At 65.0% G+C, this 25,107-nt stretch overlaps 1 protein-coding gene across 2 annotated transcripts; it reads left to right on the top strand.

Moving 5' to 3' along the window:
• Nucleotides 1–1,621: 1,621 nt before the first annotated feature.
• On the top strand, nt 1,622–25,107 carry ASIC1 (acid sensing ion channel subunit 1). Of its 2 annotated transcripts, XM_054177390.1 has the most exons (12): nt 1,622–2,262; nt 2,657–3,051; nt 4,030–4,225; nt 21,336–21,486; nt 22,329–22,456; nt 22,664–22,814; nt 22,901–22,957; nt 23,048–23,201; nt 24,229–24,320; nt 24,530–24,609; nt 24,711–24,815; nt 24,984–25,107. In XM_054177390.1, exons 2-12 carry the CDS (start codon nt 2,687–2,689, stop codon nt 25,086–25,088), a joined length of 1,584 nt encoding a protein of 527 aa, XP_054033365.1. In that variant the 5' UTR covers nt 1,622–2,262; nt 2,657–2,686; the 3' UTR covers nt 25,089–25,107. The 2 variants fall into 2 exon arrangements, with proteins under 2 accessions (XP_054033365.1, XP_054033364.1); XM_054177389.1 differs by lacking the exons at nt 1,622–2,262; nt 2,657–3,051; nt 4,030–4,225 and adding an exon at nt 18,926–19,708.

Genomic DNA, 25,107 nt, shown 5'->3' with positions numbered 1-25,107 from the left:
ATTTGCAAGGCAGGGCTGCCTCCAGGGAGGGAGAGAGAGTGGGGGCAGAACCCAAAGCAGCAGCAAAAACATCTCCTTGCCAGCCTTGCCAACCCACCTTGCCCTGGGGCTGCCTTTGCCCTGCAGATGCTCTTCCAAGCGATCCCCAGGGTTGCACCGGGTCGGAAGGGGACCCTCCAAGGTCAGCTTTTCCCAGCCCCCTGCAGCCAGCAGGGACACCTCCAAGCAGAGCAGTTTGCTCGGGGCCCTCTTGAAGGTCTTCCAGGGGTGGAGCCTCCACCACTTGCCCGGACAGCCGCAGTCCCACCGCCCTCGTCGTGCAGAACTTCCTCCTGATGCCCAACCCAAACGTCCCCTGCTCCAGTTCCAAACCCTTGCCCCCAGCCCATATGGAAGTTTGTTTCCAAGCCGGAGCTGCCTGTGGCGAGCCAGGGACGAACCTTGCCCAGAAGGTGAGGAGGGAGGCTCAGGGCTTGAGCTGTGCCTTGGCCCCAGCTCCCGAGGTGTTCCCCAGGCTTGCCTCTCGCTGCCTGTCTGCTGGAGCTTGTGCTGGGAGCCTCAGCGCTGCAGCACCTTCCCTTAATTACTTTTTTGATGCTAATTGGATCCTTAGGCAGTTTGAGGGGAGCCCTGGCTCCTGGATCTGAGCCAGTGCTGAGCACCCATTCGGCATGGGAAGGAGGCAGCCACAGCATCTCCTCCTCTTCTTTGCACCCCGCTGCCCATCACTCCCAGGTGCCAGCTCACACCCTGGCACCCTGCCTTCAAACCTTGTGCTGTGATCAATTACTGCTTGGGGTTAATTGTTACCTCCCCAGCCCTCAGCTGGTCCTGCTGCCTCTCCCAGCAGGAATTAACACAACCCTCCCATGGCTTCCCCACACAGGAGTCACCTCACTGGGAGCAGTGGGCAGCTGCAGCCAGCACCCCCTGCACTGCTGCTGGGCAGAGCTCTGCAGCAGGGTGCATGTCCCCAGCTTGGCTTGGGTGAGGGGGGCACCCCACTCCTTGGGGCAGCAGTGGGGAGCAGATGGAAGAGGAAGCAGGGTTGGAGATGCAGTGGTGCTGGGGAGAAGCTGGGCAGCCCCAGGGCAAGCTGGGCAGCACTGTGCAAGCCTCTTGCTCTTCCTGGGGAGGAGGAGAGCACTCAGAGCCTCCTGCCAGGGGGGGCACCCTGGGGACAATGGCAGTTTCCTGGTGACTGTAAATGGCAGCAGGGGAGCAGCTGGCACAGGGGCAGCACTTTCTGAGCCCAGCACCTCTGTCAGGGTCTTGTCCCCATCGCGGTGAGCGTCCTGCTGGGACCATTCTTGCAGGCAACGAGGAGCAGGGCAGCAGGCAGTGAGCTGGGACAGGGGGTCGAAGCTCTGCCCCCCTGAGCTCTCCCCCATTCATTCCCCCAGTGCTGTGAGCAACCTGCTCTGCTGAAGGGTGTCCCTGCCCACGGCAGGGTGGGGGCGAAGGCTATTGGCAGGGAAGAGGCAGGTGAGGGCTGTGTGGGGGGGACGAGGGGGGCTCTGGCGGAGCGAGGAGCCGGAGCATCCCCGGCAGGGCTGGGGGATGGGAGCGGCACAGGCGCGCACACGCACACACGTTACCCACATGCACAGCAGCACCAACAGCCCCTGCCAGCAGCCTGCAATCGCTGGAGCGCTCCGCTCCTCCGCCTCTCCCTCCTCCTCCTTCTCCTCCTTCTTCTTCTCCTCCTCCTCCTCCTCCTCCTCCTCACTGCCCACCGGCCTGCGGCACCCCTGGGCGGCCTCCAGCCCCAGCAGCGCACAGACAATGACTTCATGCGGATTATGCATCTGAAGAAGCCACCAGCTCCCAGCTAGCCGCCGGGGGAGGTCTCCATGTGTTTGGCAGGGAAGCAGCCTCCTGCTCGCCATCCTTTCCCCCCTTTTTTCTCCTGGCCCCCGGCAGCTGCCTCCTCTCCGGCGATGGTCGGCTCCGGTCCCCCGGCGCGGCGCTGAGCGAGGCCCCAGCGCATCCCTGCTCCCACGCCTGCACCAAGGTACCGCCGGGGCTATTTTTATTCCCCTCTCCGCTTTTCCGGTTCGCCGCTGCTGCCGGGCTCGGTGCCTCTCGCAGCCTCTCTGTGCCTTCTGCATCTCCCACTCCCGGTTTCCCAACCCAGCAGCGAGAGGTGGAGGGAGGCTCGTCCCAGCCCCGCTCCCCACGTCGCAGCCGCCGTCGCGGAGCAGGACGAGACCGGCTGCCGGTTGGCATCCCTGATTCCTTCCTCTGCTCGTGGATGCGCTGGTGGGTGCCATGGGGGGGGGGGGGGGGGGGGGGGAGGGAGAGAGGGGGTGGGTGGGTGGGTGGGAGGGGGTGGATGTGGGGGGGGAGCACAGAGCCCCCACTTCTGCCATGCCCACATGTTTCTTGAGCACCTCCAGGGATGGTGACTCCATGCCCGCACCTGTGTGTGCACCCCCAGCTGCCCAGGCTTGGGGGGGGAGGGGGAGGGTGGGTGGCAAGAGCAGGGCACAGCAAAGCATCTGTCCCATGCCAGGGCCGCCAGGTGCCTCCCATCCTCCCCCTGCACGGCGGCACTGTGGGACAGGCACCGTAGCACCCACGGGCAGGGCGCAGCACCCACGAGGCCTCCGCGGCGCCCAGCGCACCCACCGGGCTCTCCTTCCTCTGCCGGCAGAGCGAGCACCCCGGGGTGCCGGCACAGACCATGATGGACCTGAAGGTGGACGAGGAGGAGGTGGACAGCGGGCAGCCGGTGAGCATCCAGGCCTTTGCCAGCAGCTCCACCCTCCATGGGCTCTCTCACATCTTCTCCTACGAGCGGCTGTCGCTGAAGCGCGTGGTCTGGGCACTCTGCTTCCTGGGCTCGCTGGCGCTGCTGGCCCTGGTCTGCACCAACCGCATCCAGTACTACTTCCTCTACCCCCACGTCACCAAGCTGGACGAGGTGGCAGCCACCAGGCTCACCTTCCCCGCCGTCACCTTCTGCAACCTCAACGAGTTCCGCTTCAGCCGGGTCACCAAGAACGACCTGTACCACGCCGGCGAGCTGCTCGCCCTGCTCAACAACAGGTCAGTGCCACCCGCGCCCCAGGGCAGGGCACCGGGCGGCCCCCCCGCCGGCTGCCGGGGGGGTTGCGCTCCGCGGCTGGCGCCGGCAGCGCCTCCTCAGCCTCCGGCAGGCAGCAGGTCCCCGGTCGGCCGGGCTCCGAGGCTGGCTGGGGCCGGCGGGGTCAGGTCGCTGCTCCCGCTCCGGGCTGCTCTGGATGGAGCCAGCCCCCACGGTGCTTCCCACCCCCACGCGTGGCCAGAGCCACTCTGGGGTGGCTGCAAGGTGGAAGCAGCGCTCACTGCTCCAGGACTGTGTCCTGGGTGCTTGGCACGCACCAGAAGGGGAGGGGGAGGGATGCCGGCAGGTGAAGCCACTGAGCATCACCCACACACCAGGAGCCAAGGTCGGTGCCAGCCCTTGGGCCATGGCACCCTGCAGTGGCAGAGCTCCCGGGGAAGCCCCTTGCCCACCCTCCCCAGTCCATGCCCATGGCTGCAGAGGCTCTGTGGTGCTGCCAAGCCGCTGCCATGAGCCTGCTGCTGGCACCAAGGTGCAGTCCCTGCCCCTTTGCCAAGGGGCTTTGCCGCTGCCTCCACTCACGGTCCAGGGAGGGGTTTGCAGCCATGAGAGCTGGGGCTGAGCCTCAGCACATTCAGACCACATCCTGGCAAAGCCACCATCTGCAGCCATGATGCCACCAAAGGCACCAGGCAGGCAGCTGGGCCGGGCTCAACCAGGGCTGGCGCTGCAGGAGCAGCTCTGGGCCGAGCGGGATAGGTTTGGTCCTGCTGCTGGGCATCCTCTCCTCCTCTCCCATCTTCCTGCCAGCTCTCTCACAGTGCCTCTGAGCCACTTTGTGCCGTTGAACCCTCTGAAAATGCCACCTGGGACTTGGCTGAGCAGAAGCAGCTCCTTGTGAAGCCCAAGAGAGAGGGTGGCAGCAGCCACCACCACCACCACCAAAGGCCTGACCTCCTGCCCTGCTCTTCCCCACTCAGATATGAGATCCCAGACACCCAGACCGCTGACGAGAAGCAGCTGGAGATCCTGCAGGACAAAGCAAACTTCAGGAACTTCAAACCCAAACCTTTCAACATGCTGGAGTTCTATGACCGGGCTGGCCACGACATCAGGGAGATGCTGCTGTCCTGCTTCTTCCGTGGGGAGCAGTGCACCCCAGAAGACTTCAAAGTGGTGAGTGCCCTCCTGGCAGGGCTCCCCCACGCGAGGGGAAGGACCAGCAGCGTCTCCTCCGAGGAGCTCCCCAGGAGCTGCCCTCTGGCGCTCCCCGGGAGCCTGTGCTGCTGGGGGAAGCTTCACAGGGTGCTCCTGCAGGGGCCAAGCTCCCTGGGGTCTCTTCTCAGCGCTGTGCAGGGGTGGGTTGGAAACCCTGAGCCGGCAGCTGCCCCAGAGTGAGGGGGCACCGGCGGGAGAGAGCCGGTGGGGGCCCGGGGAAGGCAGGTCCTGGTGGCACGGTGCAGCCTGCAGCTCCAGCGTGGTGGCAGCACCTCGTGCTGTGGCATGGGCCCAGCACACAATGAAGCCTTTATCCTGCAGGCTGCCTCTCCCCATCCAGCTGGGAATGAAGCAGAGTTGGCTCTCCGGGGGCTGCCTGTGAGATGAGGCAGCTCCCGAGCCGGCCCCAGCCTGGAGCCTGTGGCTCTGTGCTCCTCAGGGTCCCCATCCTCAACGCCCAGCTCGGGGATGTGCCTCTCTCATGTCTCATGCCAATGAGGAGGAAGCCACTGAGGCACTGTCTGAGCTGCTGCCCAGGCCCCAGAACCTCTGGGGTAATTCTAATCATCTGCTTTGAACTCCCTGGCTGGGCTCCTCGCAGGGAGCAGCTCCCTGGTGTCAACCACCAGGAGGTTTATTTGTTAAATGGAGGCAAGATGCAGCCTGAAGCTGGCTGGATCCTCTCCAGCAGGGCTGCTGAGCAGGGCTGGGTCCCAGCCTGCCTGTGGCCACCAGCTGCTTCCCACAGGAGGCTCTTCCTGGAGCATGGGTCCCGGGTGTCTGTGCTGAGCATCCTCAGGGATCCTCATCCCACTCCCTGCCTTCATCTGCTGGGGTCCACATATGCTGCTTTCTGCCTCCCCTCCAACCAGCTAAAGCAAAATAGACTTGCAGCTGGGCTGTTCTTCCTGCCTGGATTCTTCCTTGCCAGCAGGTTGGGATGATTTGATGGATTTGATTAGAAGGAGCTGGCTCCGTGCTGGGTTTCCTTTGCTCTCTGGATTTGCTGGGCAGCCTTGCCCAGGTGCCCACATGTGGGGTGCCTAGGAGCTGCCCTGCCCTGCCCACTCAGCTGCTCAGGGAACCTTTTGTCCTGTCCTTGTGTGGGGGTCCCAGGGTGCCAAGAAGCTTTGAGAGAGGTTTGGTTGCTTTGGGGTCACTCCTGCTGCTCGGCTGTGCCCTCAAACCAGTGTGAGCTGGGCTCGGTGCTGCTCTGGGCCTGGTGGCATTGGTCAAGGCTGGTGGCTGCTGGGGACCCTCAGCTGCATCCTCATCCCCTCAGCTCCTGCTGCTTCGGTGGGGGTCCAGGGGCTGCATTTTGGGAAGCCCCTGTCGCTGCCCAGGCCCAAGGGATGCCCCAGGCTGCTGCTCCTGCAGCCATCACTGCCCCTCAGCATCTCAGAGGAGGAGGCAGGAGTGGGGCTGACCATGCCCCTTAGCTGGGCACTGAGAGGAGCCTTGCCAGGGGGCATCTGGGGGACTGCCCAGACCCCACAGGCTGGGGGGGGAGCTGCCTGTGTGCAGGCAGGGGTGGGGGCGCAGGGCCCCTCACTGAGCCTGTCCCCTTTGCAACCGTTTAGTTCAGGTGCCTGGCTTGGAGGAGAGCTGGGGGAGTGAACTGGGGGTGCCGGGGGGGAGCTCTGGGGGTGCCGGGGGGCAGCGCTGGAGGCGCCGGTAGGGAGCGCTGGGGGTGCCGGTGAGGAGCTCTGGGAATGCCGGGGGGGCAGCGCCGGGGGTGGCGGTGAGGAGCGCCGGGGGTGCCGGGGGGCAGCGCCGGGGGTGCCGGGGGGCAGCGCTGGGGGTGCCGGGGGGCAGCGCCGGGGGTGCCGCGGAGCAGCGCCGGGGGGGGGCAGTGCTGGGGACACCCGTGGGCAGCGCCGGGGGTGCCGCGGAGCAGCGCCGGGGCTGAGCGGCCTTGGGGCGATGCTGGCTGCATGCTGATGCCGGCCGGCGCAGGGGGAGCCTCGGCTCTGCCGCCAGCACCGCGGCCGCCGCCGTTATCTGTCCCCGGCAGAAGGGGAGGGCTCGGGGGGAGCCGCGGCGAATGCAGATGAGGGTCTGCCGTAACCCAAATCTCCTGAGCGACAAGGAGGTGCCTCCTGCCCGCGTCCCCCCCCCATCCCCCCGCGCTACAGGCTGGTGGAAGAGCATCACCGAGGGGGAAGCAGCAATACAGAGACTCCCTCCCCGAGGTCTAGGAGCGCTGCCCCTACCACGGTGCAGCCACCCAGGAGCATCCCGGGGGGGCTGGGTCTCTTCTTCCCCCCGCTGCCCCCCGGCATCACCCTGCAGCTAGGACAGGATCCCCCCCCGGCAGGCAGTGTGGTGGGGAAGCCCATCCTGGGCTTTTCTTACCTCCTCTTCCATCTTGCGTCATCACCAGGTCACATCAGGGGGTCCCCTGGCGTTGTCCAGCCCCCTCCATCTCCACCCACCCCGCCTGAAGCACCGCAGGGGGGGGGCTGCTCCCCGGGGGCTGTGTGCAGCATGCTCCAGGGACAGAGCTGTCTGGGCTTGGATTCCTTCCAACAAGGGGAATGAGCCCTCTGAGAAGACCCAGGGCAGGGGGAAGCAGCCGGGCACATCCCAGCGCCGCCCTGGCTCTTCACAGTCCCTGCAGCACCCGCGGAGGGCTCTGGCACCCGGCAGAGCTGCCCCAACCCCAGCGGTGCAGGAGGGCACACAGCAGGGCACAGCCAGCTCCCCTCTCCAGCCCTCAGAGCCTGGCACGACCTCAAAGCCACGGGGAGCAAACATAAGGCTGGAGGCAGCAGGGCGGTGGGCTGGGGCTGTCCCCGGCGCTGGGGCCGTGCTCAGAGCCCCACAGCCGCGGGGCAGCTCCCGGGGCTGGCAGGGGAGCAGCTGCCCGGTGCCCCTTGGCGGGGCAGAGGGATGCCCCTCGCTGCCTCTCTGGGCTGTGCTCATCGGCGGCAGCGATCAATGCCTCGCACTTGCTGCTCCATTATTCATGAGCTGGGGGTGTCGCAGCCCTCCCTGCCGGCATGTGTGGCCCCAGCAGGAGTTTCCCCTCCCTCCCCTGGAGCCCTGCTCGTCCTCCCCCCCGGAGCCAGCGAGGCTCAGGCTCAGCAGTCCTGTCCCCAGGCTCCAAACCCCATTCCTTTGCTTCCCATCTCAGGGGAAAAAGGAGCAAGCCAGAGGCTAAGCTTCCTCTCCACAGGCTCGTGTGGGCTGTGGGACAGGCAGTGGGGCTGCCCCCCCATCAGTAAGGCTCAGGAGGTTGTTGCCTCATGCTCATGAAGCCCCTGCCTGGGGGTTGCTGCAGCCCGGGGCGGGGGGGATGTGAGCCGCCACAAAGTGCATTTGCAGCTTTCCCTTCTCACGACCATCAAAGCTGCCCTGGGGGACAGCCACATCCCCATCTCCTGTCACATCCCCATCTCCTGTCACCACCCTGCTGCAGGGCTTGGGGCTGGCGGGGGGGTGGAGCCGGGGGAGGACTAATCCCGGAGCTGGGAGCCCTGGGGCAGAGCTCATGGGAGGGCCTCGATCGACCGCGGAGGATTTAAGACCTCTGGAGCATTTCCCTGAGGTTCCAGGGCTGAGCTGGCACTGGGGAGAATTGAGTTTGACATGGAGATGATGCCACTGCCTTTGCCAGGGGCTTCTGCCTCCTCTCTGCCCTGGGCACAGGGAGTGCAGGGAGGAAGGGCAAGGCAGGGAGCAGGGAAGGGCTGGAGCTCGTCCCAGCAAAGCCTGACCACGATCCTCCTCTCCTGCTTCTTCCCCCTCTCTGGGGGAAAGCAGGAGAATGGATCCAGCAGCAGCTCACTGCACTCCCCTGGCACCCCACGACCTCGGTGAACCCCACTGGACCCCACCAGATCCTGCTGTGCCCCCCTGCACCCCCTCTAGCCCCCAAAGCATGACCCCCCAAAGCCTCTCTGCACCCCCCGAGCTCCCTGCCTAGCTCCCAGTCCACCTTGCTCCAGCTGCTATTGTGTTTTGGGGGGGTCAGCTCCTAACACCCCAGGACCACCCAAGCTTTCCCCACCCCCAAGCCCTCCCCCCCCCCCCCCTTCATGTGCCTCAAACCTGCCCTGCTGCTGGGTGCTGAGCTGTCCTCCAGCACCTGTGGGAGCTCGGGGGGAGGTGTGCGACGAGCCTGCTGCTCTCAGCCAGGGCAGGCTGCTGGTTTCCCTGCTCCACCTCAACCCTCACCTCCACAGACCCCCCCCCCCACCCCACCCCCAGCACCCACCCAGGTGCCCAGCCCACGGCGCCCCCCCGGGGCCCTGCGTGGAGCTGCAGCAGTCACAAGCCCAGGAAGCCTGCGGCGAGCAGAGCTCCCCCACGGCGCAGCCTTAGTGGATAATCACAGAGCTGGAGTGCAAAGCATCTCCAGCACAGCTGGAGAGCCTGGGCAGGGGAATTATGGATACCCAGATATTTCCTGGAGCTTCAGACACTTCATAAACAAACCCCAGGAGCCCAGCTGGCTCTGCAAAAACAACCTGGGCACCGGGGGGGGGGCAAGGGGAGGGGAAGGGGGGCAGAGGCTCTCCACAACTCCCTGGGAGGAGGTCGGAGTGAGGTGGGGGTTGGTCTCTTCTTCCCCAGTGTCAGGGGGTAGGAGGAGAGGAAGTGGCCTCGAGTTGTGCCAGAGGAGATTCAGCTTGGCCATGAGGAACAATTTCTGTCGTGCCAGAGTGGTCAGGGGGTTGGCAGAGGCTGCCCAGGGAGGCGGTGGAGCCCCCATGCCTGGGGGTGTTCCAGGCCCCTCTGGCCATGGCACCTGGGGCCAGGGTTTGGTGGCCATGGAGGGGTTGGGCTGCTGGTCAGACTTGAGGGTCTTGGAGGCCTTTTCCAGCAGAAACATTGCCTTGATTCTAGGATTCAACAGAGAGCTGTGAGGATGATGAAGGGACTTGAACATCTCTGCTGTGGAGGAAAGAGTTAGGGCTGTTGAGTCTGGGGAAGAGAAGCCTGTGACTGTCTGAGGGGTGGGGGTCAGGGTGAAGGTGCCAGGCTCTGGTTGGTGCTGCCCAGTGACAGGACAAGGACCAGGGGGCACAAGCTGGAGCACAGGAGGCTCCACCTCACCATGAGGAGAAACTCCTTTGGTGTGAAGGTGCTGGAGGCCTGGAGCAGGCTGCCCGGAGGGGCTGTGGAGCCTCTGGAGACTCAAATCCCACCTGGCTGTGTCCCTGTGTGAGCTGTCCTGAGTGGTCCTGCTGCAGCAGGGCTGTTGAGCTGCCCTAGCTCTGTGATTCTGTGCTGTTATGGTGCTGTGGCTCCAGGATGCTGGCCCCAGCGCTGCCATCCCCCCAGCAGCTCCCACCGTGGTGCCAGGGCACTTACACCCCCTGAAGGGGCTCCCATGTAAATCACTTTGGAGGGCAGCACCTGGGCCCCTAAACAGCTGCTGGGGTGCACCCAGCCTTGCCAGGCCTCTGGCATCCCCACTGCTCTCCCCTGGGCAGGGCTGCACCTTCTCCACCTGCACCATCCCCACACTTCCAGCCAGCTTCAGAGCCCCCAGCCCCTCTCCTGCTGTCAAACAGCAGCAGCAGCCTCTGCTCTCCGAGGCTGCATCGTTTTCCAGCTGGATGAAGCAAATCCAGGGGGACATGGGCTGCCTGTTGCACAATCATTGGAGGTGATGGAGCAGAGTTGCAGCCAGGCTCAGGACCGTGGCTGCTGCGGGTGGGCGCTCGGCGGTCCCCGGGGGGGGGGGGGGGGGAGGAGGGGGGCTGGGGGCTTCCAGAGGTGCTCCAGACTCAAAGCCAAGCAAAGCACCCAGAAAGCAGCAGCTCAGCCCCCGGGGTGGAGACCCTGCAGAGGGTTTGCTCCTCTGCTGCCCTCTTCCTCCAGCTTATCCCTTCAGGGATGCATGGAATGGGTTGGGTTGGAAGGGACCTTAAAGGCCGCCCAGTGCCAACCCCCTGCCATGGGCAGGGACCCCTCCCACCAGCCCCAGGCTGCTCAGGGTCTCCTCCAGCCTGACCCTGAACACCTCCAGGGAGGGAGCAGCCACAACCTCCCTGGGCAACCTGTGCCAGGCTCTCACCACCCTCACTGGAAAGCTTCATCCAAGCTTTTCCTGACGTGGCAACCCCTGGGGTGCAGGCAGGAGGTTTGGGGGTCCCTCAGCTGCCTGTGGCTTCACTCACCTCGTGCTGGACATCAGACTGGAGATGAGGAAGAAGCTCTTGCCAGTGAGGGTGGTGAGACACTGGGACAGGCTGCCCAGGGAGGCTGTGGCTGCCCCCTCCCTGGAGGTGTTCAGGGCCAGGTTGGGCTGAGGGAGCTGGGATGGTTTGCTCCAGGCCAGGGTGCTGGTGTCCAGGCAGCTGCCCACCAGCACCCCCAGGTCCTTTCCTACCTGGCAGCTCACCTGGAGCCCTTTACACCCCCAGGCTCCTTTGGACACCCAGAGGCATCACAGGAACCCAAACCCCTCTGTGCCCCACTAGGTGCCCATGCCAAAAGCTTACAGCTTCCCAGGTGCACCTCAGGCCGTTCCTGCTCCTCTTGAGATGCCTTTACACATAAAGAATCGTTAGCCAATGAATTATTAATTGTTATTAATAAGCTTTAATGGCATCTGTGGCCTCTGGAGAGAGGAGGAAGCTTCCAAGCACTACCCGGCCGCAGCGGAGGGCAGGATGCCACAGCTGTGGGTAGGGTGCTCTGCCCCCTGTGCCCCACAGGTGCTGGCCCCCAGGGCAGCTGCAGGCTGTGGATGCAGCCCCAGACCTCCCCCAGGATGTGGCATCTTTGCAGGTTGTTGCCCTTGGACCTCCCTTGGCTCTGTACCCAGGACCAGGCTGAGTACCAGCGAGGCACAAGGAATGGTTTGGGTTGGAAGAGACCTCAAAGCTCATCCAGCTCCAGCCCCCTGCCACGGGCAGGGACACCTCCCACCAGCCCAGGGCCTCATCCAGCCTGGCCTGGAGCACCTCCAGGGAGGGGGCAGCCACAACCCTCCTGGGCAACCTCTTCCAGTGTCTCCCCACCCTCATCCTGGCGCTCCCAGCCCTTGTCCCGAGTCCCTCCCCAGCTCTCCTGGAGCCCCTCCAGGCACTGGAAGGCTGCTCTGAGGTCTCCCTGGAGCCTTCTCCAGGCTGCACAGCCCCAACTCTCCCAGCCTGTCCCCACAGGGGAGCTGCTCCAGCCCTCTGCTCATCTTTGTGGCCTCCTCTGGGCCCCTCTGCAGCAGCTCCACACCCTTGGGTGCATTGCTGTGCCCCTGGGTTGTTCATGAGGCCGAAGATGCTCTGCCCTTGGCCATGTTCATGCCCTCACAGAGCCACAGCTCTCTCTGGGAGAGCAGCCACTGCTCCTCCAGCCTGGCTTTGGACACTTCCAGGCTTGGAGCCTCCACAGCTTCTCTGGCCAGCCTGTTCCAGTGCCTCCCCACCCTCGTGGGGAAGGATTTCCTCCTCGTGTCCCACCTCAGTCCAGCTTCTTCCAGCCTGAAGCCATCAGCCCTTATCCTCTCACTCCAGGCCTTTGTAACAAGTCCCTCTCCAGCTCTGGAGCCCCTTCAGGTGCTGGAAGGCTGCTCTAAGGTCTCCTTGGAGCCTGCACCTCCCCAGCTGTCTCCCGGCCCCTTTGCCAGCTGTGGGCATTTCAGCTCCTCTCCAGGAAGCCTCCCGGTGCCGTTCCCCTTCCCCCTGCACCGCATCAGGCAGGAAGCAGCTGGAGCAAAGAGGGAGCAGCTCCCCTGAGCATGCAGAGCTGTGCAGGATGGAGAGCCGAGGGAATTAACTGCCTCAGAGCATTTTGCCTCGGTTTTAATTTATCTCCCTTTCCACAGAGGCTTTTGGGCTGCTGCCTGCAGAGAGTGCGGCCGGCGCCAGGGCTCTCCGGGCAGCAGGCATCGCTGCAGTTCCTGCAACGACCAGCACCTGGGGAGCTCCTCCCCGGCACAGCCTCTTAATTATTCATGCAGGCCCTGACACCGGCAGATCAGAGCCTTTTGTCTGGCTTGGGGTTTTTGAGGGGCTATTTGTCCTTCGGTGCACCGGCAGCCAGGCTCTTACTGTAAGGATGGAGATGGGGCACTGGGGAGCTGGGGAGGGGGCAGGGGATGATGGGGGGTGGGGGGTGGTGTGAGGGGCAGGGGATGATGGTGGGTAGGGGGTGGTGGTGGTGTGAGGGGCCAGGGGATTGTTTGGTGAGGGGGCAGCAGATTAGTAATGGGGCAGGGGGTGACCTGGGGGGAAGGGGCAAGGGGATAGTGGTGGGGCAGAGGGCATCCCTCCCACCCCAGCAGGGATTTTAAGCTCCTTGCTGCTTCCCCAGCGGTCTCCCAGCCCAGGCCAGCCAGAGGGAGCCCCCAGCCTGTCTCTGGGGCTGTGTAACCTCCCTGCTTGGGTGGGATTAGATGTGAGAAGCGTGGCCTGAGCCAGGGGAGGCAGCGAGGGAAGCAGGCAGGGACCCAGCTCCTGTGGCCCCTGCCAACAGAAGCCTCAGCTCAGGGCAGCTCAGACCCCTGCCACAAGCTGCCTGAGAGACTGTGCAGGATGTCAGGAGAAATTGCAGCCTGCTGAGGGGTGCTTCATGATCTGCAGGAAACAGGGAGGGCAGCAGGGACAGACCCCACAGACCACCCCCTGCAGGGCAGGAGCAGTCAGCACTGCACCAGGGACCCCTGTGTGGCACCACCAGGGAGGGAGTCACCCAGGGAGCTCTCAGCATGGCAAGCTGGTTTGAGTCTTTAGAGCAGGGCAGGGATTGTCCCCCTGCACTGGGCAGGCCACAGCTGGAATCCTGAGGTCAGTTTTGGACCCCCCTGCACTCCAAGGAGGACATTGAAGGGGTGAAGAAAGTCCAGAGAAGGACAACAAGGCTGGGGAGCAGTCTGGAGAACAGGGCAGGGGAGCTGAGGGGGGGTTCAGCCTGGGGAAGAGGATGCTGAGGGGAGACCTCATTGCTCTCCACAGCTCCCTGAAAGGAGGCTGGAGCCAGGTGAGGATTGGGCTCTGCTCTCAAAGAACAAGGCACAGGATAAGAGGCAAGGCCTGAAGTTGCCCCTGGGGAGATTTAAGTTGGACATCAGGAGGAATTCCTCCACTGAAAGGGATCTCAAAGCCTGGCACAGGCTGCCCAGGGAGGTGGCTGAATCCCCATCAAAGATGCTGAGATGTGGTGCTGAGGGCCATGGGCCAGCAGCAGCCTTGGCAGAGCTGGAGAAGGGTTGGACTGGAGGATCTTTGAGGTCTTCTCCAACCAAAGCAGTTCTGCACTTCAGTGCTTTACAGGAGCCTCAGCAGACCCCCAGCAAGAAGGACAAGGGGGCTGTGGGAGCTGTCACAGTGGATGCCTGACAAAAGGACCACTCTGACCACCCACAGAGCTGAGGCAGGGCAGAGGAGGTCCCAGGTGAACCCCACCAGGGATCCTGAGGTGGCAAGGCTGCAGGTGGCCTCAGTCCCCAGGGCAGCAGCAGCTCCCAGCTGGGCTGGCTGGGGAGAGCTCAGCAGTGCTGGTCCAGAGAAGCTTTGAAAGATTAATGGAGTTTAAATGGAAGCGTTTGGAGAGGAGATAAGGCTCATCTGATAGGAAATCACATGGAACAAGGGGAGGCAGGGAGGCCCCAGCTCCCTAATGAAGTCCACTTAGGCCTTTACTCCCCATAACGTGCTGCTTGTTAACGTCCTGGGCTGCAGGTGCTGGGGCTGCAGCTGATAACCTCGGGCAGGATGGCACCCCGGGGCGGGGGGCAGGGCACCCAACCCTTCCACCCTCAGCCCTGTCGCCGCAGCCAGCCAGGGCAGAGCACACCAACCCTGCACAGCCCCCCAGAGAAAGGATCTTTGGCTTCCCCTCCTCTGCGTGAAGCAGGGCTGGGGCTGTGCATCACCCAGCAGCCAGGCAGCGCCGGCGCCCACGGCCGGGGCTGGGCCCGGGGGCGTAGGGTGGAGAGGGGGCGGAGGTGGGGAACAATACAGAGGCGGGGAGGGGGGAGAGAAAAAAAACCCCGCAACTCCTTTTTGCTCATCAGTTTTTCTGCATTAGAATGTGACGTGCTAATCCACTGTGAAGCGTCTAAGCCGGGGGATAAAGGGCTGGATAACACAGGCTGCGCCCGGCGGGGCTGGCGGAGCCAGCGCAGGCAAGGTGGCAGCATCTGATAAGGGGCAGCAGGATTAGTCCCAGCTGAGATCCCCGGCTGCCCAGGCAATCCCACCGTGCTCGGCTTGCCCCAGTGCTGCCCCCTCTCAGGGTTTGGGAAGGGATTTGGAGCCCTCCCCCTCCCCCCGAGCCGTCCCAAAGCAGCTCGTCCTAACCGGTGCCGGTGCCCCCGACACGAGGAGGATTTGGAACTGTTGGAGAGGGTCCAGAGGAGGCCACGAAGAGGAGCAGAGGGCTGGAGAATCTCTCCTGGGGGGACAGGCTGGAGAAGAAAAGGCTCCAGGGAGACCTCAGGGCAGCCTTCCAGTACCTGAAGGGGCTCCAGGAGAGCTGGGGAGGGAGTTGGGACAAGGGCCGGGAGTGCCAGGATGAGGAGCAATGGCTTTGAGCTGGGAGAGGGGAGATTGAGAGTGGGGAGGAGGAAGGAGTTCTTGAGAGTGAGGGTGGGGAGACCCTGGCACAGGCTGCCCAGGGAGGTTGTGGCATCCCCATCCCGGCCAAGAAGCCTTGCCCGCGGCACCCGTGGCCACGGTGTGGTGCCCATGGTGCTGGGGGTGGGGTTGCTGCTTGGCCTGGATGCTCTCAAAGGGCTTTCCCAGCCCAAACAGCTCCACGACTCTGGGCAGGGTGGGCTCCAAGGCAGGAGAGGGTGCAGGCAGCCCAGCTCAGCCAAGTCCTTGGCAGGGAGGAGGAGCAGCTCCCCGGCGCCGAGCGGAGCAGGTCCAGCTCCCGGGGCTCTTCCCGCGACAGCCTCCCCGGGGCTGGGCTGCCGCTTGCGGGCCTGGGATAACGGAGCTGGCAATGTTGTTTTCTCCTCGCCTCCTCGGGGATTGGTTTATCTCTATGAATAACTCCATCCCAGCTTTGATCTCCTCTGCCATTAAAGCGTGACAGGCTGTGAAATGTGCTGTTGCTGCCGTCATATCCCCCCCCCCCTTCCCCCCCCCCCCCCTTCCCTCCCGCCCTCCCCGCCCGCCGCCTCCGTGCTCCCCCGCTCCAGGGAACCTCCTTTCCCCGGGCCCGTGACAGGCTGCAGAGCAGCGCAAGTGCCCCAGAACGGCGGCCGCATGACGCCGGGAGCCAGGAAAAGCCGCGGTCCTGCCACCATCCCTCCTTGCCGAGGCAGGCAGGAGGCCGGCGAGCATCGTGCCCTCAGCCCCGGCGCCCAGCGGCGGGTCGGGGCGCCGGGGCATCACCCCCAGCACGCGCCGCCACGGGGGCTGATGTCACAGCTAATTATAGCACCCACCCCCCCCCCAGCCCTCTCCCCCGCCAAAGCTTTACCTGAGAGAGGGTAAAAATAACTCCTGGTGAAGGAGGAGTTGGAACCGACCCAAGGACTCCTCCAGCATCTCCAAAACCCCTGCCGCGAAGCGGGGTGGCAGCGTCCTGCCTGCGAGGCAGGGGCACGGCCACAGCTTGTCCCCAGCGGTGGAGTCTGGATGGGCTCCCTCGAGGGCTTGGTGTCACCATCACTGTCCCAGGTCACCTTTAGCTCAGCTCAGCTCAGCTCAAGTGTCAGCTCTGGGACAGGTGGTGGTAACCGGAGCCGGGGCCGTGCTCATTCCGCAGCCCCAGCCTGGGGCGAGCGTGGTCCCAGCTCCCTCCACCACCTCAGCTGAGCCTGGCAGGTTAATGGCCCCAGCTGATGGAGGGTTTTCATTACAGCATCTCCCTCTCCCTGCTGGAGCTGCTCCCAACGAGACACATTAAACCTTCCCCACACCATGGGATGGGATCGTTGACACCGCCAGGGAATGGCCCACAGGGCAGCACTGCTGACCTGTGAGTGCCCTGCCAGGGCTAAACCAACCCCTTTGGGCTTCTCTTCCATTTTGCTTCTTCCCCTCCTCCTCCTCCTCTTCTCCCTGCACAGAATTTCCCTGTCCCAGAGCTGGGGAGCACCAAAAATCCCACCCCTGCCAAAAGCACCCTCTAGAGCCAGCCTGCCTGTGATCAGCCCAGCTGGCACCCAGCTGGCACCCAGCTTGCTCCCACAGGACCAAGCCAGCCCAGTACCCCCAGAGCTCATCCCAGGTGAGGCCCTGCCCATGGTGCAGCTGCAGCTCATCCCAGCAGTCCAGCAGGGTGGGGTTGGAAGGGACCTCTGGAGCTCACCCAGTCCAAACCCCCCCTGCTCCAGCAGGGCATCCACAGCAGCATGCCCAGGGGCACCGTGGCCAGGGGGAGGTTGGAAGCTCTGCAGAGGAGATGCCACAACCTCTCTGGGCAGCCTGCCCCAGGGCTCTGCCACTCCCCCACAGTGAAGAAGGTAAAGGGCTGGGTTGTGGCCTGGTCCCTAGGGTGCAGTGGTTCCCAACCACCCACTCTGCCTCCCTGGTCCTGTTTCCCAGGATCAGTTTCCAGCTCAGCCTCCCTGGGATGCTCCCCAAAGGCATGACCTTGTTCTCAGCTTTATGAAATTTCATCCAGTGGTGGCTCTGGCTCTGGTCCCCAAGGTCACCCTCCCTCCTGCCTGCTGACAGCATCCCCAGCTCCGTGGCACATCCCAATGTCCCTCCTAGACAAGGATCCTCTTGGGGATGCTGAGCTTGGGGAGCTCCGGGATGGCTCCTTGAGGGACAATCCAGCGTCAGGGCTCCCCAGTGCACTCCCTGCCCTGTTCCCTGCTGACTGGAACCAGCTGACATCTGTGCCAGTGTCCTGGTTGTGTTTGCTCAGCCAGCTTGGTGGTGCCCACGTCCAGGGGCTGGGCTGTGCTTAAGGATTGGGGTCCCCACAGTGCCCAGCAGCCAGCCTGGAGGGCTGGGACGTGCTCCTCACACCCCAGCATCAATCAGAACCTCCTGTCCAGCTCTTGTGCACCAAAGTGCTGCCAGATTTAGCTGCTCCCTTCCCCTCCCCTGGCTGGTGATGGCAGCCACAGGGCTCAGTGGGGGCTGGAGATTGCTCTGTGGGCAGCTGGGATGGATGTGGTCTGGGGAAGCTTTTCTGAAGTGCTGAGTGCCGGAAAGAAGCAAACCACAAGAAGAGGCTGGGCTGCTGCAGGGCTGCTGCAGGGCTGCTGCAGGGCTGCTGCAGGGCTGCTGCAGGGCTGCTGCAGGGCTGCTGCAGGGCTGCTGCAGGGCTGCTGCACGGCTGCAGGGAGAAGAGGCCTTTTCATCCAGCAGCCAGCCCAGCTGCCAGCTCCATCCTCCCACTCTGCACCGGGGCTGCTTCCCTGAGAACTTCCCAGGACCTCCACCTCAGCACAAAGCCTGGAGGCCATTCCCCGGGAGAAGCTGTGCCCACAGAGACCTGGCACCGCCAGGCACTGGCAAGGTTCTGCAGGAGGAGTCATCACCTCAACCCTGGCACTGCCCCAATGCTGCCAAGATCAGTCCTGGATTGGAGGAGGACAGACCTTGCACCACTCGGGGTGTCGCCTTCGTTGGCACAGGGGGATGAGCCAGCGGGCACAGGCGCTGCCAGGGCAGGATGGGCACCATGGGCACTCCGCAGCATCCACCTGCCCTGGCTGGCACCACCTGGGTGGGCACTGCAGCAGGGCAGTGGCACAGGAGCTCTGGGAAAACCTCTGGCTCCAGCTGCCCCGGTGGGGAGCTCAGAGATGCCAGCAGATGGCAGCTCAGGAAACAGCCTGGCACACGGTGGGGAGGCCTGGCTGCAGCAGCCACTCGGGCTGCCAGGGCCTTGGTGCCCGCGGTGAGGATGGAGCAGCAGTGTGGGCATGCAGCAGGAGGGGTGCCTCGTGTTCCACAGGGCTGGCAGCCCCCACCAGGACCCCCCCAGGCAGCCCCAGAAGTGCTATCCCTGAAGGCATCCAAGATCAAACTGGATGTGGCCCCGGGCAGCCTGCTGGAGCCGGGGGGGGGGTCCCGGCTGACCGCAGGGGGACAGGATGGCCTTTGAGGGTCCCTTCCCGCACGGTGCAGTCTGTGACTGCTCCTGGAGCCGGTGACAACTCTGCTCCGGTGATATCTCTGCTCCGGTGACATCTTGGCTCCCTCCTGCCAGCCGCAGCCGGCCGGTCCCGGGGGACCTGGGGAGCCGGCAGAACCGCCCCTGGCTCCTCCTCCCTGCTCCTCATATCCCTTCCTCACTCCGGCGGAGCAGCCCTCTGCTCCTCTCCCTCGGTCCCGCTCACCTCTCCTGCTCCCTGTCCCTTCTCCTCCTCTCAACTTGCTCCTTCCCCCTTCCCTGCGCTCCCCCAGCCCCTTTCCCCCACACCCTGAGGAACCAACTCACCGTCAACGACTTCCAAGCTGTGGCAGGACAGGGACCGGGACCCCCACGCCAGAACCGGGACCCCCACACCAGAACCAGGAGCCCCACGCCAGAACCGGGATCCCCACACCAGAGCCAGGAGCTCTGCGCCAGAACTGGGACCCCTGCACCACAACCAGGACCCCCACGCCAGAACCAGGAGCCCCACACCAGAGCCAGGAGCTCTGCGCCAGAACTTGGACCCCTGCACCACAACCAGGAGCCCCACGCCAGAACCAGGAGCCCCACACCAGAGCCAGGAGCCCCACACCAGAGCCAGGAGCCCCACACCACAACCAGGACCCCCACGCCAGAACCAGGAGCCCCACACCAGAGCCAGGAGCTCCACACCAGTGCCAGGAGCTCCACACCAGTGCCAGGAGCTCCACACCAGAGCCAGGAGCTCCACACCAGTGCCAGGAGCTCCACACCAGAGCCAGGAGCTCCACACCGCAGCTGGGACCCCCGAGCCGCGCGATGCCTCTGCAGATCTTCTGCACCATCTCCTTCTCCAGCGAGGAAGGAGCAAGAGATGCTGCAGCCCCCGAGAGGGAAGAGGATGGAGGAGAGGAGTTCCTGCACGGGCAGGAGGAGGAAGGAGAGAAGGAGGAGGAGGAGGAGGAGGGCGCAGGGGCAGCCCCGGATTTCGTGAGCTTTGCCAGCAGCTGCACCCTGCACGGCCTGAGCCACATCTTCGCGGAGGGCAGCCTGGGCGCCCGGCAGGCTCTGTGGGCTTTGGCCTTCCTCCTCTGCCTCTCTCTCTTCCTCTACCAGGTGGCCGACCGCATCGCCTACTACCTGCAGTACCACCACCTCACGCTGCTGCGGGAGGAGGGCAGCCCCCAGATGACCTTCCCCGCGGTCACCTTCTGCAACACCAACCCCGCGCGGCTCTCGCAGCTCAGCCGCCGGGACCTGCTCTACCTGGGCCCCCTGCTTGACTACGAGCCCGGCATGGAGCTGGGCTTCACCCCCGCCCAGCCCGGCCCCGGGGGCGAGGAGGAGCCCCTCGATCTCTGGGGCTTCTTTAACCGCACTTGCCACCAGCTGGAGGACATGCTGCTGAGCTGCAGCTACCGGGGCCAGCGGTGTGGCCCCGGGGACTTCGTGGCGGTGAGTAGCCCCCAGGGCGGCCAGGCACAGGGAGGAGCTGCAGCTGGCATCGTGTGGGATCAGGCCCCAGAGGTGCCAGCCCTTGGCAGCTCCCTCAGGGCCGGGCTGGTGTTCCAGCGCCGTCCGCTGGCACCTGGATGCTGGGGACAGCAGTGGCTGAAGCTGTGCCAGGGGAGGCTGAGGTTGGACACGAGGAGCAAGTTCTGTGCTGCAGGAGCGGTCAGGGGTTGGCACAGGCTGCCCAGGCAGGTGGTGGAGTGCCCACCCCTGGGGGTGTTCAAGAAACCTGTGGCCATGCTGCCTGGGGGGGGGGGTGGTGGTTTGGTGGCTGTGCTGGTGCTGGGTTGATGCAGGACTCAATGATCTTGGGAGGACTTTTCCAGGCCAAACAGTTCTGTGAGTCTGGTGGAGCACAGAGAGCAGCCCCCAGGGCTGTGCTGGCAGAGCAGGTGCCTGGCACCTCCATCCTGGCGTCGCCGCCACCACCCGTGGGGCACCGTGCGGTCTGTAACCCACTGGTCTCAGGTGCCCCCTGCCTGGGCTGGCAGCAGTGGCATGGAGACCTGTGGGCTGCTGGAGAGGTTGGCTGGAACAGCTGAGGAGGGATGGGGAGGTGGAGATCCCAACCAGCTCCATCCTTGGAAGGGCATGGGGAAGGTGCTGGTGCTGGTGCAGGTCTGAGTGCTGCCCTCTCAGGGAGCTGGGGCTGCTGTGGGGCCTGGGGGTCGAGGTGCTGTGAATCTGCCAAGCGTCTTCTCCAAGCCCAAGCCACCCTCCAAGCCCTCCCTGCGCCGTGGTGAGGAAGGCAAAGCTGCACAGTTCCAACAGGGACAGTCCCGGGGCAGGAGCCTGGGTTTGGGCACACCTCGGGGCTGGGGATGGCTGCTTCAGAGCTGCTGATGCCAGCCCAGCCCCGCGCTGCGGTGCCAGCAGAGGGACCCCAGCCTCAGCCCCTCGCTGCGGTGCCAGCAGAGGGACCCCAGCCTCAGCCCCTCGCTGCGGTGCCAGCAGAGGGACCCCAGCCCCAGCCCCGCGCTGCGGTGCCAGCAGAGGGACCCCAGCCTCAGCCCCTCGCTGCGGTGCCAGCAGAGGGACCCCAGCCTCAGCCCCTCGCTGCGGTGCCAGCAGAGGGACCCCAGCCTCAGCCCCTCGCTGCGGTGCCAGCAGAGGGACCCCAGCCTCAGCCCCACGCTGCGGTGCCAGCAGAGGGACCCCAGCCTCAGCCCCTCGCTGCGGTGCCAGCAGAGGGACCCCAGCCTCAGCCCCTCGCTGCGGTGCCAACAGAGGGACCCCAGCCCCAGCCCCGCGCTGCGGTGCCAGCAGAGGGACCCCAGCCTCAGCCCCGCGCTGCGGTGCCAGCAGAGGGACCCCAGCCTCAGCCCCGGGCTGCGGTGCCAGCAGAGGGACCCCAGCCTCAGCCCCGGGCTGCGGTGCCAGCAGAGGGACCCCAGCCTCAGCCCCTCGCTGCGGTGCCAGCAGAGGGACCCCAGCCTCAGCCCCGCGCTGCGGTGCCAGCAGAGGGACCCCAGCCTCAGCCCCTCGCTGCGGTGCCAGCAGAGGGACCCCAGCCTCAGCCCCGGGCTGCGGTGCCAGCAGAGGGACCCTCACCCCGCGCCCTCTCCCGCAGGTCTTCACCCGCTACGGGAAGTGCTACACCTTCAACGCCGGGCAGGACGGGAAGCCTCGGCTCATCAGCATGAAGGGAGGCACCGGCAACGGCCTGGAGATCATGCTGGACATCCAGCAGGACGAGTACCTGCCCGTCTGGGGGGAAACAGGTAACCCCCCCCTGCCCAGCACCTCTGCCAGCAGGTCTAATGAGCCACCAGCAGCTCTTGGGGTGCTCCCCAGCCCCTTCCCAGCTCCCCACCCCACGACTCCCTGTTCCTCAGGCTCCCTCCTTCCATTTCTCATCACTTCAGGTCCTTCTCTTTCTTTTTGCCTCCTTGTCTTTGCTCTTCACCATGGCAACTCCCCATCGGTTTAGACAAGCAGCCATCACTTGTTTATAAATAGAGGCACTTGGCTGCTGCTCCCCGGGTGGGGAGCAGGGGGGGGGTCAGGGGGGACAAGGACATTGTACAGCAAATGGGTGGATGGAGGGGGGGGTGGAGGGATGGAGGGGAGGGGTGGGTGGAGGGATGGATGGAGAGATGGAGGGAGGAAGAGAGAGAGGGAGGGATGGATGGATAGGTGGAGGGAGGGAGGGAGGGAGGGAGGGATAGGTGGAGGGAGGGAGAGACGGATGGAGAGAGGGATGGATGGATGGATGGGTGGAGAGAGGGATGGATGGATGGAGAGAGGGGTGGATGGAGGGAGGGAGGGATGGATGGGTGGAGAGAGGGGTAGATGGAGGGAGGGATGTATGGGTGGAGGGAGAAATGGGTGGAGGGATGGATGGATGGAGGGAGGGAGGGAGGGATGGATGGAGGGATAGATGGATGGATGGATAGGTGAAGGGAGGGAGAGATGGATGGAGAGAGGGATGGATGGGTGGAGGGAGGGAGGGACATGTGAACAAATGAGTTGGTCCAGGGGATGATGAGGAGGGCAGGAGAAGTCTGGCACAGCCCTGACCGGGGGCTCAGGGCCATGCTCTCCCCACCTCTCTCTGCTGCAGACGAGACCTCGTTTGAAGCTGGCATCAAGGTGCAGATCCACAGCCAGGATGAGCCCCCTCTGATCGACCAGCTGGGCTTTGGGGTGGCTCCTGGCTTCCAGACCTTTGTGTCCTGCCAGGAGCAGCGGGTAGGGACCTGGGGGGGGGGGTCTGGGATGCTCCCTCCCACCCCGCGCTGTGGGACACCAAACCCCATCCCCATCCCTCCGCGTCGGGTGGAGAGGGGGACTCAGCCCTGGGGACCACCGCAGTGAGGGTGTTTATGTGTCCCCTCCCCGCCCCCCCCCGCTGCTGGGGGCCTTCTCTTCTCACTCCTGGCTCCTGCCCCTCCCCAGCTCATCTACCTGCCGCCCCCCTGGGGGGACTGCAAGGCCGTGGTGGGCGACTCGGAGTTCTACGACACCTACAGCATCACCGCCTGCCGCATCGACTGCGAGACTCGCTACCTGGTGGAGAACTGCAACTGCCGCATGGTGCACATGCCAGGTGAGCCTCAGGCGCGGCCCCCAGCCCCCCCCCCGCCCCCCCGCGGACCCCCCCAACCCCCAACCCCCACTTTGTGTCTCCCGCAGGAGATGCCCCCTACTGCACCCCGGAGCAGTACAAGGAGTGCGCGGATCCGGCCCTAGGTGAGGCTGCCCAGCCCCCCGCCCCGGGGGACGCAGCGGCCGTGGGGGTTTGGTGTCTCCACCTCCTCACCTCCCTCTCCCCCCGCCCAGACTTCCTGGTGGAGAAGGACAATGAGTACTGCGTGTGCGAGATGCCCTGCAACGTCACCCGCTACGGCAAGGAGCTCTCCATGGTGAAGATCCCCAGCAAGGCCTCCGCCAAGTACCTGGCCAAGAAGTACAACAAGTCGGAGCAGTACATCGGGTAAGAGGCGGCACCGGGCTGGCACCGGGCTGGCACCGGGCTGGCACTGAGCTGGCACCGGGCTGGAACTGGGCTGGCACCGAGCTGGCACCGGGCTGGAACCGGGCTGACACTGAGCTGGCACCAAGCTGGCACCAGGCTGGCACTGAGCTGGCACCGGGCTGGAACTGGGCTGACACTGAGCTGGCACCAAGCTGGCACCGGGCTGACACCGAGCTGGCACCGGGCTGGAACCGGGCTGACACTGAGCTGGCACCGGGCTGGAACTAAGCTGCAACTGGGCTGACACCAGGATGGAACCAAACTGGAATTGAGCTGGCACTGGGCTGGCACCAGGCTGGCATTGGGCCTGCATTGGGCTGGAACCAAGCTGGAACTGAGCTGGCACTGGGCAGGCACTGGGCTGGCATTGGGCTGGCTCCAGGCTGGAACCAAAGTGGAACTGAGCTGGCACCAGGCTGGCATTGGGCTGGCATCAGGCTGGAACTGAACTGGAACTGAGCTGGCACTGGGCTGGCACCAAGCTGGCATTGGGCTGGCACTGGACTGGAACCAAGCTGAAACTGAGCTGGCACTGGGCAGGCACTGGGCTGGCACCGGGCTGGCATCAGGCTGGCACCAGGCTGGAACCAAACTGGAACTGAGCTGGCACCAGGCTGGCATTGGGCTGGCATCAGGCTGGAACTGAGCTGGCACTGGGCTGGCACCTTGTCCCTCCATCCCAAAGCTCAGCCTGCTGATGCCTCTGTCACAGATCCATGGAATGGGTTGGGCTGGAAGGGACCTTCAAGATCCCCCAGCCCCAACCCCCTGCCATGCCCAGGGACCCCTCCCCCCAGCCCCAGGCTGCTCAGGGTCTCATCCAGCCTGGCCTTGAGCACCTCCAGGCAGGGAGCAGCCGCAGCCTCCCTGGGCAGCCTGTGCCAGGCTCTCCCCACCCTCACCCTAAAGAATTCCTTCCTCCTCTCCAGCCTCAGAGTCTCCCCCACAGGCTCCAAGCCTTTCCTCCTGTCCTCTCACTCCCCAGGGAGAACATCCTGGTGCTGGACATCTTCTTCGAGGCCCTGAACTATGAGACCATAGAGCAGAAGAAAGCCTACGAGGTGGCCGGGCTGCTGGGTGAGTGCTGGCCCCCGGCCACCAGGGCGTGCTGCTGCTGCTCCCATCCCCCACGGCGCCGCTCCCCAGGCGCCCGGCGGTGCCGGCGGCGCGGATGCAGAGCCAGCAGCCGCCCGGTGCCGCGGCCGGGCGCCGCTCGCGGCGTGAGCGCTGCCCTCCACTCTGCCCCCAGGCTTGTGCCGCCCTGACGGCTTCCCTCTGCCCTGCAGGTGACATCGGGGGGCAGATGGGGCTCTTCATCGGGGCCAGCATCCTCACCGTGCTGGAGCTCTTCGACTACGCCTACGAGGTGAGTGCCTCTGCCCCACCCCCGGGCTGGCACAGCTGCCCACAGCGCCCCCCCCCGGAGCGCCACAGCGCCGGTGTGGCACTGACCCCTGGGTCCCGCAGGTGATCAAGCACCGGCTGTGCCGGGGGGCCAAGTGCCACAAGAGCCACAAGAGGAACAACTCGGACAAGGGCGTCACGCTCAGCATGGACGACGTCAAGCGCCACGTGAGTGCCAGCTGTGCCACCCGGGGGCAGCTGCTGCCCCCCTCCCTGCCGGCTCAGCGGCTGCCCCAGCGGTGCCGAGGGCGGGGGGAGGGGGGGGGGGGGTCACCCTTTTGGGGAGCACCCGGGGAGGGGGGGTGGGCAGCGATCCATCCACCCTCTGCCCCGCAGAATCCCTGTGAGAGCCTGCGGGGGCACCCGGCTGGCATGACCTACGCAGCCAACATCCTACCTCACCACCCGGCCCGGGGCACCTTCGAGGACTTCACCTGCTAACCGACGTCTGGATGTAGAA

Source organism: Dryobates pubescens, chromosome 40 (genome assembly GCF_014839835.1).
Source record: "Dryobates pubescens isolate bDryPub1 chromosome 40, bDryPub1.pri, whole genome shotgun sequence".
Taxonomy (NCBI): Eukaryota; Metazoa; Chordata; class Aves; order Piciformes; family Picidae; genus Dryobates; species Dryobates pubescens.
The sequence above is the reverse complement of the archived record's forward strand: the minus strand, read 5'-3'. Positions and strand labels throughout refer to the sequence as shown.

Coding starts and splice junctions, on each gene's coding strand:
- ASIC1 (XM_054177389.1), top strand. CDS start 19,073: ATGCCTCTGCAGATCTTCTGCACCATCTCCTTCTCCAGCGAGGAAGGA. Junction 19,709..21,335: donor GCCCCGGGGACTTCGTGGCG/GTGAGTAGCCCC, acceptor CCTCTCCCGCAG/GTCTTCACCCGCTACGGGAA. Junction 21,487..22,328: donor GCCCGTCTGGGGGGAAACAG/GTAACCCCCCCC, acceptor TCTCTGCTGCAG/ACGAGACCTCGTTTGAAGCT.